At 41.3% G+C, this 15,046-nt stretch overlaps 3 protein-coding genes across 4 annotated transcripts in view; 2 read left to right on the top strand and 1 right to left on the bottom strand.

Moving 5' to 3' along the window:
* LOC117761807 (sodium-coupled neutral amino acid transporter 3-like) overlaps positions 1–3,000 on the top strand; it is a 35,044-nt gene extending 32,044 nt beyond the window's left edge. For both annotated transcript variants that reach the window (XM_034586069.1, XM_034586070.1), the window contains 2 exons: positions 156–259; positions 954–3,000. In XM_034586069.1, the coding sequence (XP_034441960.1) occupies positions 156–259; positions 954–1,058 (209 nt within the window). In that variant the 3' untranslated portion in view covers positions 1,059–3,000. The remainder of the gene's footprint in view (positions 1–155; positions 260–953) is intronic.
* Positions 1–15,046, bottom strand: part of LOC117761837 (olfactory receptor class A-like protein 4) — a 946,130-nt gene that overhangs the window by 928,527 nt on the left and 2,557 nt on the right. The gene's annotated exons all lie outside the window — the stretch shown is intronic.
* The window catches only part of LOC117761830 (guanine nucleotide-binding protein G(i) subunit alpha-2), a 49,959-nt gene continuing 40,732 nt past the window's right edge, over positions 5,820–15,046 (top strand). The window contains exon 1 of the mRNA XM_034586106.1: positions 5,820–6,683. Within this exon, the coding sequence (XP_034441997.1) occupies positions 6,566–6,683 (118 nt within the window). The 5' untranslated portion in view covers positions 5,820–6,565. The remainder of the gene's footprint in view (positions 6,684–15,046) is intronic.

Consider the following 15,046-nt stretch of genomic DNA (forward strand, 5'->3'; position numbering starts at 1 on the left):
ATTTAGAATAAATACGAGCTCTTTCTTTTTCCCCTCCCTGTATTGTCCTACAGTGCTGTCAGACAGGCAGCAGCTGTGTAATGAAAAGTGAAGGGGCAGAGAATTTATGGAGAGTTGGTTTCATGAAGGATTCTGTGTTTTTGTCTGCTCTCCAGGTGCCACATCTGCCCCCTGTCTCATCTTCATCTTCCCTGCTGTCTTCTACATCCGTATTGTTCCCAAAGAAGAGGAGCCGCTGAGCTCGTGGCCCAAAATCCTGGTGAGAACATTATATTCAGTATGCAATTATTTTAGGTCAGGTTAGGTTAAGTTAAATTAGCTCAAGTTAAGTTGGGTTTGGGTAGATTTGGTTAAGTTTGGTTTGGGTTTTGTTATCTCAGGTTAGGGGTGTGTGTGTGTGTGTGTGTGTGTGTGTGTGTGTGTGTGTGTGTGTGTGTGTGTGTGTGTGTGTGTGTGTGTGTGTGTGTGTCTATCTATTGTTATTCGAGACAATTTTGGTTCAATACCATCATTGTGAGGACATTTTAACGCTGTGAGGACATTTTTGCTGGTCCTCACAAATTCAAAGGGCTGTTTGAGGGTTAGGACTTGGTTTTAGGGTTAGGGTTAGGTTTAGGTTAGTGTTAGGCATTTAGTTGTGATGGTTAGGGTTTGGGTAAGGGGCTAGAGGATGAATTATGTCAATGAGTGTCCTCACAACTATAGAGAGACGTTCATGTGTGAGTGTATGTGTGTGAACTGAAATCTTTTTATTGGTTGATAACTTCACAGTAATTCTCAAATACTGATACCAGTATAAACCTAAAAAGAATCCAGTAATGTCTGGTAGCCAGAGGTAGAATAACACTGAAAATGTGCCTGGTCACAGTCACTAATATGATTTACTAGTGAAGTTACAATGTTCTTTCTGTCTCCTGTTCCCTGACACTCTCATTACTCCCTCTCTCTTCCAGGCTTTCATTTTCGCTGGGATCGGCTTCCTGTTTATGATAATGAGCCTCAGCTTTATCATCATTGATTGGACATCGGGCTCCAGTAAAGCCAGCAGTGGTCACTAGGCACCACATTCCCTCCTCCTTTTTTTCAGGTTTTATATTGTTGATTTAGACCTGTGTTGTAATGTTACCGTGTTTTCTCTGGATCATGTGTGATGTTAAAGATGCCCTCTGTGTTTTCCATTAGAGACGTTTAGAGTCGAGAGCTCGGGACGCATCTCTGTCCCTCTGCAAACGCTCTCGCTCTGATCACGTTGAGTCGTACTGTACATCCTGCCAAACAGTGCACCTCCAGGCCGGTCAACTTTTTCGGAAAGTTGAAGGTGAATTCACTGAGAGGCCGGGTGCGGAGCGATTGATGTTGACATATTGTGGAGGCTGTGCCTTGTGAGATGGATGTAAAAAAAAAAAAAGAAAACCCGCTAAGTAATAATGTAGAATGCTGCTGTCTGTATACACCTCCCCTTGCTGTCCGTGCATCATTGATTTGTAAACTGCTCCTCAGATCAGAAAACAATTGAATAATAGACAATTCTTATATGATTTTTATGTCTATTAATATTTTTATTCTAAGTTATTTGAATAACTGTATATTTGCCATTCTCTGCACCTGCAGAGGGAAGTGATACTAAAAGCTGATGCACAGATTAAAAGATGAATTAAAGGATTAGTTCAAAATGTCTGCTTATCAGCTTGACACCAGGCTTCCTTAGCTTAGTATAAAGACGGGAAAACGTTGCACTATTCCTTTATTTGTGTGCAGCCCTTATCTCCAGCTCCACTAACTTGTGCTGCTGTTGTTTATTTAAAGGCATTTAAGAGTCTCACCTCTTACAGAGCAGGGTGCAGAACCACTGGGAGCCTGTGGTGCGGCGCTGTGAGCACATTTATCATCACATTCCTACACAATATATATCTAGATGTATATTTTTTAATAATAACAGTCTCTACTTGATAGAAAACCTCGGACGATGCAGTATGGACTGATCAATGTCAGAGAGGCAGGTTTCAGGTGACAGATCTCCATATACAAAAAGGCCTGTGTGGTGCAGAGATTTTCCTTTTTCAGTATAACTGCACACATTGATAAATGGTACCGGAGACCGAAGGTGGATTATTAACTGATAAAGTAAATGACAGGAAGTAAGTTCCTCTTCGTCCTCAAGCGGGACGAGGAGGAACTGGCAGATCGGTTTGAGTTGTTTCTGGATATTCACTGGAGGTAATCAGAGATAACCGAATCATGAACAAAACAACAACAGGGTCACTTCATGCAGTGGTTAACAGCAGTGTGGGATCTGTAAATATTTCTGCGTCCAGCACAAGCTTGATCCCTCTTTAACAGAGATGACCGACATGGGATTTAGCGTCTCTTTAACAATCTTGAAATGTTGGTGGTTAGAAATAGCACTTTCCTTTGAAAAGCACAAAATTCTTGTAGCCGTTTAAACCGCAAATAATTCGTAAGAGATTTCGCTCACATTAGCTAGATGTGATTTCAATGCATATCCCTTTGTATGACTAAATCTGTCAATTAAATTAATCAATCTAATGTAGATTCAGAGGAAATTATCAATGTATCAATGATATAATATGGATGTCTTCTCGAACATTACTTGAACTGATGTTGTTACTTATAGCATTTCCCGTGAGCCCCCGCAATCATCAGCGCCATCCTCTGGTCTGTTTTGTAGATGCAACGACAAATTAGGTGGATGGACTGTTGGAGGTTTTTAAGTGTCCGTGTTGTTTTAAAAAATGAAAACATGGCTCCACTGTATTTGAACTATAGTACCTGTATGCATTTGTCTTGTAAACCTGGACCTATGACCTGATCAGAAGAATAATATAATTCATAGCATTGATATATTAACTGTTGTTTTAAACTTCACGTTTAATGTTTATTCGGCGTATCAGTTGAATCTGAATCAGTGATGAAATGCAAGATGCGAAACCTGTCAATGATTGTCTTCTCTTGTATTTTTTAATTAAACCTGTTATCATCGGCGGTATGGATTAGGTCTTTCCTCGCTGCTCGTTGGCAGACATTAACCTACTAACTCAGAGTTGTTAGTGAGCTGGTGTACTTGCCTACATTTCAATATATTCTCGCAGGTTAAAATCTTCTTCCGCCTGACTACAGTGAGTGCTGTATGGGTAACTGAGTGTCGTCCTGTCCGTTTATCACACAACAAACCTCTTCTAATCAATTTGTATTTGATTGTATCCAGGCCTTTGGTTGTCTATGTGTACCTGTATGCAGAGGGAAACATCTGAATCAGCCACTGGGGTGTAAGCAAGTGTTACTAAACCAATGTGTGTGTTATATCTATCCCCAACTCCCTGTTTTTGCCTATGATAAAGCCATTTGGTAAATTAAGTAAAATGCACAACTCTCACACACACACACACACACACACTTCAAAACCTTACAACATGCAAAAAAAAAAAAATGAACACAAGGCAAAGAAGTGAAGGGAAACGCTAGTGGCTGATACAAGATGATCTTTGAGGACCTGTGTTCAGATCTCAGTGATGTCAGTCTCCCTCTTTTTGTGTGATTTATTGAAACGTGTATGATTGAATAGTGACAATAAAGTATCGACACCGGCCAGCAATTATAAATAATGTATATAAATGTATACCCTTTATATTCTATATGCATATCTAGTTTGTATAATGTAAATAGTAATTAAAAGTTTTAGTCCAATTAAAATATAAATGTAATCATTTGATTCAAGTGCTTTTAAACCTTTTGGTCCTTCGATTCATGTCTATTTTCTTGTATCTCTATATATTTTAATATGTTTCTGGCAGTTATTGTACTGTAAACAATGTTGCAATAAAGATAAAGAGGTAACATAAGTTGCATCTGTTATCGTCTCTCAGATTTGATCATTGGGACATTATTTTATATTGCTCTAGACAGGAGAAATATACATTCGATCTTGTGGATGATAATGTAGAATCAAAACAGATTTAAATGGGCGACCATGACAGTAGCCAGCCCCAGTTCAACCTGACCTTAAGGCAGCGGTAAAAAGACACTGATAATACAATATGAAGTTCTATATTTCATGGACTGTAATCTTATAACGTTTCACAGATGCATATAACTCGATTCTAACTTACTGAATCATCTTATAGTCTCTCTTAAGCCTAAAAATCTGTTTTTTGTTTGACTGTAGTATAAACACAGTGTAATAAATCAAAAAAAGAGAAAAAAGAAAGAAAAGAAAATCATCAGATGTTAATTCTTCTCAGAAGTAATCCTTCTTAAATCCACAAGGTGGCACCATAGAGCTGTGGAGTGAATGCTCTAATTGACCATCAAGTAATGTGACAGTGACAGTGCTATATTCAGTATTTTCTTTTAGCTTTATTTTTCCACATTGTATTTGAGTCAGTTTAGACTCCATACACACATTTAATTATTATGCTCTATCTGGTATGGCTGTTATTAACATCAAACTATTTATATTAACCAATTTGGATGACCAGTTTAAAAAAAAAAAAAATACACTGATTCTATAGATGTAGTTTGTAGTCTGCTGTCTTGGCAAATTAAAGTAACAGTCATGGAAAATATTTGTAAGATGCAGCCCTGTGCTGTCGGCCTATAGATTAGTAAAACATCTGAGGGACCATTCAGCCTGGTGAGTAAAGGACACAGAAAACTGGTTTCCATGGTCAATGTGTCTCCTGGATGTTTGACCTCGAGTATGTTGTGAGTACGTTCAAAGTTTGACGCTAGATTGAAAAATTCTTCTGATGGAAGAGCAAAGTTTGACTGAGCTCGCCTAAAATTGAAAGCTGTTTTTTTTTTTCTGCTTGTATCCTTTGTGACATCACAACTAGTTTGTACTCCAATCCTGGTTTTGCTTAGACACAGGCCCACTTTACATGGTGAGGTAGGAGACATCTTGTATCGCCCACTCACATTGCAAAACTGTTTTGGCCCAGATTTGTCCCACATCCCACATTCGGCCCACACATCGCGTGGAATGATGGCACTTGGGCGGTCTGCTTCAGTTTGCCAGATCTGGGCCACAAGTAAGCCAATACTTCATGTCCACCAATGGTGCAAAATGTGGCTAGAATTTGTTTAGTGCTATTCGGAACATATTCACCATTTTAAGTTCACATTTGTTTTAGCACTTCTGGCCACAAAATGGCCAGAAGTGCTGCATCATTACCTGAAGTGGCCCACACCCGTAGGCTGAGTGCAGTAATTCAACTTTTGAAATGAAAAATGATTGCATAGACTGACTTTTATGCAATTGGAGGGAAGGACTGAATTGGTTTAACGGACTACTGTAAAAAACATGGCGCCCTCGGTAGAGAGGACCTGCTCCAGATGTAAAAATAAAGTATTTGAATATAAAGGGCCCATTCAAGGGTAAAGAAAACAACAATTCATACAATTTAGATGAAACACACTAGTGAAAACATCACTAGGATAATTTTTAATGAGATATCGGCCAATAGATCCCTTTCACCTAAATCTTACACACTGAACCTTTAAGTAAAACAAATGAATGCAGAGCAGTTAGCTCTACTTGTAATGGTGTTTTTTTTGTCATTTGAGAATACGGAGTATGAAACAGTAATGTGAGCTATTATAGTTTCTGAATATCAAAAACACTTTGAATGTTGCTTGTTCGACACTCGGGGGACTTGACTTAAACGAATTCCATTTCTTAACGCAGAATCCCACAGTAGCTCTCGAAGGAAACGCTGCCTCCCACCCCGCACCCCCGCACCCCCTTTGACTACATTTCCCATGAAGCAGTGGGAGTGGGCGTTTCCTAGCCCCGAAGGTTGGCCCCTGCTGCTGTTGCGTTAGGAGGTGACGGAGCTGTCTCGCTGTTTGTCGGACGGAGGGGAACTTCGCGGCCACTACGGGTGTGGCTTCAAACGTGATAAATCTCAACGCGGGGTGAAGAATGCCTAGCGGCGACAGGAACTGAGGCTAGACAAGAAAGAAACTGATTTTTGAAAAAAGCAAAGATAAAGAGGCAGAGAGTGAGTGTGTGCTGGGCAGCCTGACTGACACGGAGGAATCCGTGTGCTCGCCTTTCAACAGCTGGAATACTTTTTCCCCCCCTTTCCTTTCCTTTCTCGGCCGAACTTCGTGGCCCGTTCTCGTGCGCGTGTGTAACCTGCTCCCCGTGTTCTGCAGGAGGAGTTAGACCCGACTCGACCGAATCCGAAGTTTCCATTCCGGCCGTTGGACAACTTCTCCACGCTCTCCAGAGAGCACCGATGCTGACCGAGTGACCGAAACCACCGCCGTCACTTCGGGAATTTCCGTGAAAGCCCCCCCCCCCCCCCCCAAAAAAAAGTTCGCATCGGGAACTCGGTCGTCTCCGTGGATGAGAGGACTCCGTCGCCACTCTTGAAGAAGAAGAAGGGAAAGAAAAGGAAGTCGCCCCCAAACTTCAAACTTCAACCCTTGTTTTTTTAATTAAAAATAAGGGTGTTCGGACTGTGCCGTTATATATATATATTTTTTTTCTCCAGTGATAGTTGCCCACTAAACAGCAGACCTGAAGCGCGCACTGGGAACCATGGGGTGTACAGTCAGTCAGGAAGATAAAGCCGCGGCCGAGAGGTCTAAAATGATTGATAAAAACCTGAGAGAAGATGGAGAGAAGGCGGCGAGAGAAGTGAAACTGCTGCTGCTTGGTGAGTTTTATCTGTCACAACTCTTGACACATGACGCAACAGCATGACATGCTTGAAACAAACATGACACGGGAGCATCAAAGGCAAAAGGTCATAGGGGAGGTACATTTTTGAGCCGTGTCTCTGGGGCCTACCCAAAAATGGCCTTGTGTGCACCCTCACCTCTCTGAATTGTTTGGGGGCGGGCCGTTTCCTTCACACTCCCTTGACATGTACATGACACAGGAAGATCAAAGGCAAAAAGTTCCTGAGCGAGTAAATTTTTTTTTGTTGAGGTTTGTCTTTAGCCCTCAAAAACACCGCCTTCGGTCCACCCTCACCTCTGAGTGGTTTGAGGCTGTTTCTTCACTCGCCTCCTGAGGGGACAAACGTGGCAGCAGTAAAGCCACCAGCAGTACATGTGTTTGTGTGCAGCAGTGGCAGTCATGTGCACTTTACCTTCCACTATACCCCACTTCACGTGTTCTAATAAAAAAAAAAGTAGCATGTCATAATTAATACTTTGACATTAACATATGGGCTTTACTGAAGATGTTTTGGAAAGTTTGTAGATGAAACCGAATCCTAGAGCACATGTCTCCATCCAGCAACATGTTTATGTGGAGTGCGTGATGTCTTTTTTGCCAAGACAGTCCAAATTGCCAGTCTTAAGTTTGCAGTGGTTTCCTCCCAGTACGACAGGATAGACTGGGTTACACATGGCATAGTCTGGTTGATAATGATTGGGGCTGCTGTTTGGATAGAGGGTGAACAGCCCTGACTGTTCCCAGGTTACACACACACACACACACACACACACAAACACACACACCCACACCTGTTTGGTGGTTGGAGAAAATAACACTTTCACAGGCTTAAAAATTCCTTCCTGGCTCTTCGAATCTGCTACATACAGGACACATTGTTGTTGAGTTAAGTTTCTTAACTTTCTACTCAACGTCTTAGATATTGAAGCCATGCTGACATATCACCTTTGCTTCCAACATTCATTTTTCTACTGACATGCATTTCAGGGCTGTGTAAAGGGAGGAAGCAGCAACTCTTACACCATTTTGAGACATGACGCCTTTGTATAGCATGTAGGAGCCAGGACATGACTATGAATATCCCTGCTGAAAACAGTGTTTTGTTTTTTCAGTACTTGTATTCTCAGTTTTGCATCCATGTTAGAAATGTCATCAACTACCCACTTGCTCACTGTGAATTTTCTGAAAAATATTCTGCTGATGCACTCACTCTGACATTTTCCACACATTTTCCTACGGGACTGGCAGGAAAAGTGCTGGAAAATGTCTGTACCAACCGACTCGGACATTTGTTTTCCCACAGCCTGTCCAGAGAATTTCAGGAAAATGTGCCGACTTCAGTGCACGTCTGAAAGCATCTTAAGTAGCAGAGCTACAGGACACATTGCTGTTGAGTTAAGTTTATGTTAACTCTTTCCTCAAAGTCTTGATATTGAAGCCACACTGACAACTCATCTGTTGGGTTTACTTCCCCCATTCTTACCCATTTTTATATTCAGCTACAATTTTCAACTGACATACCGTTCATGGCTGTACAAAGACAGGAAGCAGCTCTTCTTAGTAGCTGCAAACCCAGTAATTCGTATGAATTAAAAGTTGAGATCAGTTAACACCTGCACCAGTGATATATATTTTGTCTCATGCTCATTGATTTACTCTCCAGAAGCTTTTGCATCAAGGGAATCAATGCAATTTTCTAAACTAACACTGAGTCACTTTGTTATCATAGACAGTGATTTTTATTGAGGACAGCTTGCTGAACATATGCTTAGGTTTAAAATGATATTGATCTTGTTGAGAAGATGAATCCAAGGGAACTAAGAAGATGTTCGCAGATGGTGCTCTCTGAATCATTAAAATTATGGTCTATCAAAATATGATGTGTCAGATTGTTAATTTACACCTAGGCAGTAAATTGTTAGGGGCATAATCTCAGAGCAACTTGCATGAGGCCTTTTAATAGACAATTTATAAGTGAAATATTAAAAAATATGATAAATTTCCTTTATAGTGTGTTTGAATCTGAAATAATTAATGTATTTTAATGTATATAGTATCTAGTAACAGTGTAATGGGCTGATTTGTCATCTTCATTTCTGACAGAAAACAGAAAATTCAGCTTAAATTGACGAGATACACAAACTGTTCTTTTTCTCTCTCCTGGCTCTTTAAAGAGACGGCTGGTTGTTAACTTCTGCCTCTGTTAGAAGACTAATAACATACTCCGCTCTGTACAGCAGGTTTCATATCAGTAATTACACCATGGTTCAGCGTGTGAGGTTTGAGGGGAATTATAGGAGAGGTCTGAATCTGTGCTGTGGGTTCGTGAATTTGTGCGTAAAGACTCACGTCATGCAAGCGAGAGGTTTCCCTTTGCTCGTGCCATTTGGAAAAACATGTCACAGGCTGTGAAGCCTGGATCCAGATATACATCTGGAATGCCTTGTGGAGGATTTCTGGTCTCGTAAAAAGTTAAATTTAAATTCCAGCTAACTAAATGGTAAATGCAGTTGTGCATTCATAATACCCTCAATATTTAAAACTCATGTCATTTTGACACTGATTTTGTACACTCTTGTTTTTTTTCTTACAATCATGCTAGTAGACTTTAGTTACTGACAATAATTTGGTTTTATTAAATTGTGATTTCTTGGAAAATATAATCTGTTGAATAAAAATGCAGCAGTGTAGTCTGTTCACTAGCTGCATTTGTGACTGAGGTGTCCCTCCAGAGGTGCTACATCACACCTCCAGGTCTGCTTTTCAGCGCTCTCATCTTCCTCTGTAGTATGTGTTGGAACAGCTGGGAAAAAAATCACTGCTTCCTTCATGACACACCGGTGAAGCAGTCAGTCCAATGTAGCATGGCCTTTAAATGTAGGTCCCTGTGTCCTTACTAAAGAAAACTCTAGAGACCCAGAGACAATTTGTGGGGTTTAGGTGGAAGGACGAGCCTTGTTCCTACTTCCAGGCAGAGACAGAAATGATGGATCCCTTTTAGAATCAACTCTGAATCACTGCCTTCCTGCAACAAGCTGAGGATTTCTAACCACACAAAGCTTAATCAAAATGCTGGTTTTTCATCTATTACCTGGTTTGAACAAATTCAATCAGGAATCTCCCAGGTAGCAGTCTTTGTCTAATCAAGCCTCACAAAAAAGAGAGGCTGTATCACATTTTTTGTCTTGTTAGTTCTCCCTGGAGAAATCCATTAGTTAATGCAGCAGAGAGGACTTCATACTGCTGAGGCTTAAACATTCATTAACAGGAAGCACTCTTTCACAGGCTTCACTGCCGATTCTTTGACTGACATTTAATCTCTTTCCTGTCACCAGGCAAAATTTTGCAGCTCTCTTTATGATTGTTGATTTTATTTAGCTTAGTAACCTTTTTTCCAGCTTAGCACGTTTTAAAACACATCACTTTAACTGTGTTTTCCCCTGGCATCAATACTACTTTAGGTCTACTAGACTAGGTTTACACGCTGTAATGTTCAAAATATGCATTATTAATCTAATACTCTACATTGGTGCCAAGCATATTTTTACAATCACTTTTATTGCTTTAGTTTTTAGCTTTCGGCCCGCCTCCAATTCTGCTGTGATTGGGCAACTGGCCCATTCTTTGGTGGTTGGTCATCCTCTTAGAGTTTGTCATAAATGTCACGTGCCTTACCCAAAGGCTACTGGGCAGCTGTGGATGTCGCTGTAGCCAAGGTAACAATGGAGTTTGTTTTGCTCTACTAGCTCGTAGAAGTCGATTTGTTTTTTTGAGGGGGGCATCAGCGATGATGTCCATCCATCCAGTGCTACTGTGCTCTGCTTAAGCTCTCAGAACTAGTAGTAGGAAAAATCTCTGCATGATTATGATTCACTGTCAACACACACACACACACACACACACACACATATTTGTACTTCTATCTTATTGAGGACATTCATTGACATAATGCATTCCCTGGCCCCCCACCATCACAAGTAAATGCCTAACCCTAACCTAAACTGAATTCTAACCCTAACACCAAGTCTTAACCCTGAAACAGCCCATTAAAAGTGCGTCAGAAAGTGAGGACTGACCAGAAATGTCCTCACTCCGTAGGTTCTAGGCTCAAAAACGTCCTCACAAAGATGTCTATACCAGTACACACACACACAGTTCAACCTTAATTCTATATAAACCCATTCCCTCGGAGGCTTGACAGGCAATTATGTTATGTAAATGTCGGCATACTAAATGCATGCATGCAGCCAATGGCACTACTTCTTAAACAAATGAATAGACATTTTACTGAGAATATCTTTGAAATATATTGTAGACCGAAGAAGTGTTAAATACGGGCGTGCAGTTGGGTATACTTGATATGTCTTATATCTTGAAATGGTAAAGGTGATAAATGAAGGAAACGCAGACAGCTTTATCAGGCTGTGGCCAAAAAAAAAAAGCTGATACTGATCTTGGAAGAGAAACAACTTGAACTTAAATGGCAGCACTGTTTCACTTCCATCGAGGATAGCAGACGTGTTGTTTTTTTATGATATATATAAAAGCATGTGCTGTACTACTCCAATTTAACACTTGGTCGTTGCTGTAGTGTTGAAATGACTTGGATTCCATTACATAGCTCCCCGTGGTTACTGCAGTAAGGCTGCCACATGTAACACTGTATGGCTGACATACTGTTTAGCCTCCAGCTGGCTTTTTTCTTTTTTTCCATGATCAAAGCATCAGATGGTTAACCTTAAATGAAGGTGGCAGTCACATTACAGTGCTCATGCCGTGGAATGGGGAATGTGCTGTTAATGTTTTCAGGCTAAGAATATATTAAATATGTGTGGAGAGAGGATTTTATGTTATTATTTAACTTAACCCTGATAGTTGCCATTTTTTCCCAAGTCGCTGTTCATTATTATGAACCAACATCTACTTTTATTTTAACCGCAGATGAGGAAAAAACACATGATGTTAAACCAGTCATTTTCTCTTCCTGTTTTAAATCTGGAGTCTTGTGTGTGAGGATGCTCGCTCATTAATCTGCATTCTTTGCTCAAGCCTTGGGCAGGAAGGAGGAAAATGGACTTCCAGTGAATGTAGGAGCTGTTTTTTGGATATATGGATTCCCAACCAAAAAAAATCATAAACAAATTTATATAATGGATATTATTATTACCCTTGTCATGGGGTTATGCTTTTGCCCCTGTCTGTAGGATTTCGAATAAATACCATGAAAAATCCATGGTGGAAGGATGGGGGCTTGGGGCAAGTAAGAGCCCATGTGATTTTGGGATAGATTCAGGAATTCTTTTTGAGGATATTTTCAGGATCCAGAACATGTTCACCAATTCCCAGGAAATAATTCATGGATCTTGATGGATAAAATCAGGCATATTAAGAGGACTGATATCTACGAGTGTGTGCAGTTTGGTGCAGCTTGATTTGAATTTAAAGGGACTGTCGGGCCTGGGCAGAGGGATGCGCTCTACTGTGTGCCATTTTTGTTTTCAATGCTTCTGGGATTGGAAACACTTAGTACTATCTAACATCTGCTCTGAAATTAAGTCCGTCATTCAGTTACCTTCATTTTTCTGAAATGCTTTGATTCAGTATCCTTCTATAAGCCTGGCACTGCTGACACATCACTGATCAGAGAGAAAGAGGACCTCTCTTGACTAGCCAAGCCACTGCTACCAGTTGAGGAAGCCATCCATCTGAGCTAAACCTACTATGATAGTATGGTAAGAGGCGCAGAGAGCTGGATCCTCTGTCTGATCCGAACTCATTAATATCACTTTGCCAGTTGGTGATTAGAGGGAAAAATGCTTGTAATTTAAGCTGCTGCTGTCAAACCCAATTCCTTCTGATCAGAAACTGGGAACAAGCACATTTTTTAAGTCTCGTACTGAATAAAAGAGTTGCTGCACATTGTTGCCCGAACTTGAAATCTCCAGCACAGTCGTCTATTTACTGTAGATAAGTCATGTTTGATGACTACACAAGGTCAGCCCATGTGGTCAGTACTGCACAGACACTGAGCTCCTCCCTCTTATTAAAGTCAGCAGAGGCATTTTAGTGGGTGTCATGTGTAATTACTGCAGGCTGATTATGGAGACCTGCTTATCTCTGGAGATTCACACTGACCGGGTCCAGGGCAACGTCTGTGTGCCTGCTCTGGCACCAGAGGACACTTTCACAGCTCCACAGGAGATCTCATCCGAGCATCAGATACTCAGCAGCTGCATTGTAACTGATATTTACAGCTACCATGGGCAAAATGTGCCAATTCTCTGAGATTTATCAAATGAGCTGCTGTCCAATGTTTTTTTTTTGGTGACTTGACCTTGTTTACTCAACAGTCTGCACCACAGTGCTGCCCAATTAGTTGCGTGACTCACTGGATTGCAGACCCGCGAGTTTGTGTGTATGCGAACAGTCTGGATATCCTGCAATTACAGGGAAAGCTCTTAAGATAAAGCCTGCTCCTGCAGTCTGTGAGTGTCAGTGCAAGTCCACAGGGACCAGGCTGCACTATCCTCTCTGCTCTGAAGGCACTGATGGCTTCGAAAATCCCCCACCACTGCCTGAATTCCACCTTTGCATAGACCTCATATCTATGCTTTAGTCTGAAACTATTCCTGCTGTTATAAAACACTGTGTGGATTCATAGATACACGACAGTAGCAAAACTATCAATATTTTAGAGAGGAAAGGTGGTAGATCGCCTTTAGGTGCATGTATGTGTGTGTGTGTGTGTAGTAACTGTGATGAGTGCATCCCTCACGATTCACCTTGGCTTTGTTGACCACAGAGCCTGTGTATGAAGACAGCACTACATCATGAGTATGATTCAGTGTGAACGCCCTTTGACTCCAATAATGTGTTTGGGAAGTAGACACTGCAACATGCAGACTTGCAGACAGCGCTGCACAGACACAGGAACTGTTGCAAAATGTAAAGTTGTCTGACTGAGAGATGGAGAAGGATGTAGGCGAATAGAAAGAACATACAATACTGTGTTTGTACGTTTATACAGCATGAATGATTTGACCAGTGAGTAGTGTATTCAGTCTTTCTTCAATAATGCACCCTAGGGACAGAAATGTGATTGATATTATTCTGTAAAAGTCACACAATGCTCCCTGTAATGCTGCTTTTTCAGCTATTATCCGGAAAATACACAATTCTCTCTTCAAGTTCATGACCCCCCCCCCGTAGCATCACCAGAAATGTCAAAGTTCCCCTTTTTATATTGTTTATAGTTCCAAGTGCCTTTGGGGAGCGAGGCGCGCTGGGTGGGTGCTCTCTTTGTCTGACCATGTCATTAAAAACACATACAGTAAACTATTATCCCCTCTCCCCTCTCCCACAATCCATTTCCTTCTGGTTGCCATTATAGGAAATTAGCTCACTTCAGTTCCCCTCCATCCTTGTAGGGTTATCCTGTCATTTTTCTGCACTGGGTCGTCGGGTGCTCCTCGGATCTTTTAGGTTGCAGCCTGTATATATGTTCAAAGAAGCGTGAATACAAATGTCAAAATGTTAGACACTGAAAGAAAATGCCTATGGAGGCTTTGACTCCGTGATACACCGTACCCTGTGGCAGTCTTTGATGGGGGAAGTGTGCAGCGCTGCAGGTGGGGATGAAAAGAGAAGAAAGGAGTGGGTTAAATGTGGGACAGAAAGCTCATGAGATAATAAGTGAGGAAGGGAGCAGAGGGTGGGTCACAGTTCATATTTAACAAAGTGGAAGATTGAACACGTCCTTATGATAAGCAGGATGGATTCATACAACCAATGCTATCACTGCTGCCCAGGGTTTGACCCTCTCCATATCTTTATATCTGCTTTTTTAATATAGTGGCTGTTTAAATGTGTTCTAATGGTAGAGAAAATGAGCACAAAGGAGAAAAGATTATTTCTACCTGATGAGAAAGAAAAGCCAAATCAGAGATTTCATCTTCAAATATCTCTCTTTGGGCCCAAATGACAGTGGGCTGCTGTGATGTGAAATGCCGATTTTAGTGAAGCTGTCAAAAAGCAGACAGGAGTGCTGCTCACCCAGATGCAGAGTGGAAATGCCTGTTATATCTGTCCTCAGCACTGTCCTACCTCACTCCTCCAAAGTTTTCCCATTACCAGACGCAGGACCTCACTGTCTCTGTATCCTTGCTGGCTTTTAGCTGCTGCCTGCTTCTGTTAGTGTTCATCTGAGCTGCGTGCTGTGGAGAAAGTACACTGGCTGAGGTGCCTAACAAAACGTGAACAGCAGGGCCTGTCTTAAGGCGATAGATGGTGGGGAGCGTTAGATGTCACACTTGGTGAGGGTGTGTTGTTCTTTCCCAG

This window comes from Hippoglossus hippoglossus, chromosome 5 (assembly GCF_009819705.1).
Source record: "Hippoglossus hippoglossus isolate fHipHip1 chromosome 5, fHipHip1.pri, whole genome shotgun sequence".
NCBI lineage: Eukaryota > Metazoa > Chordata > Actinopteri > Pleuronectiformes > Pleuronectidae > Hippoglossus > Hippoglossus hippoglossus.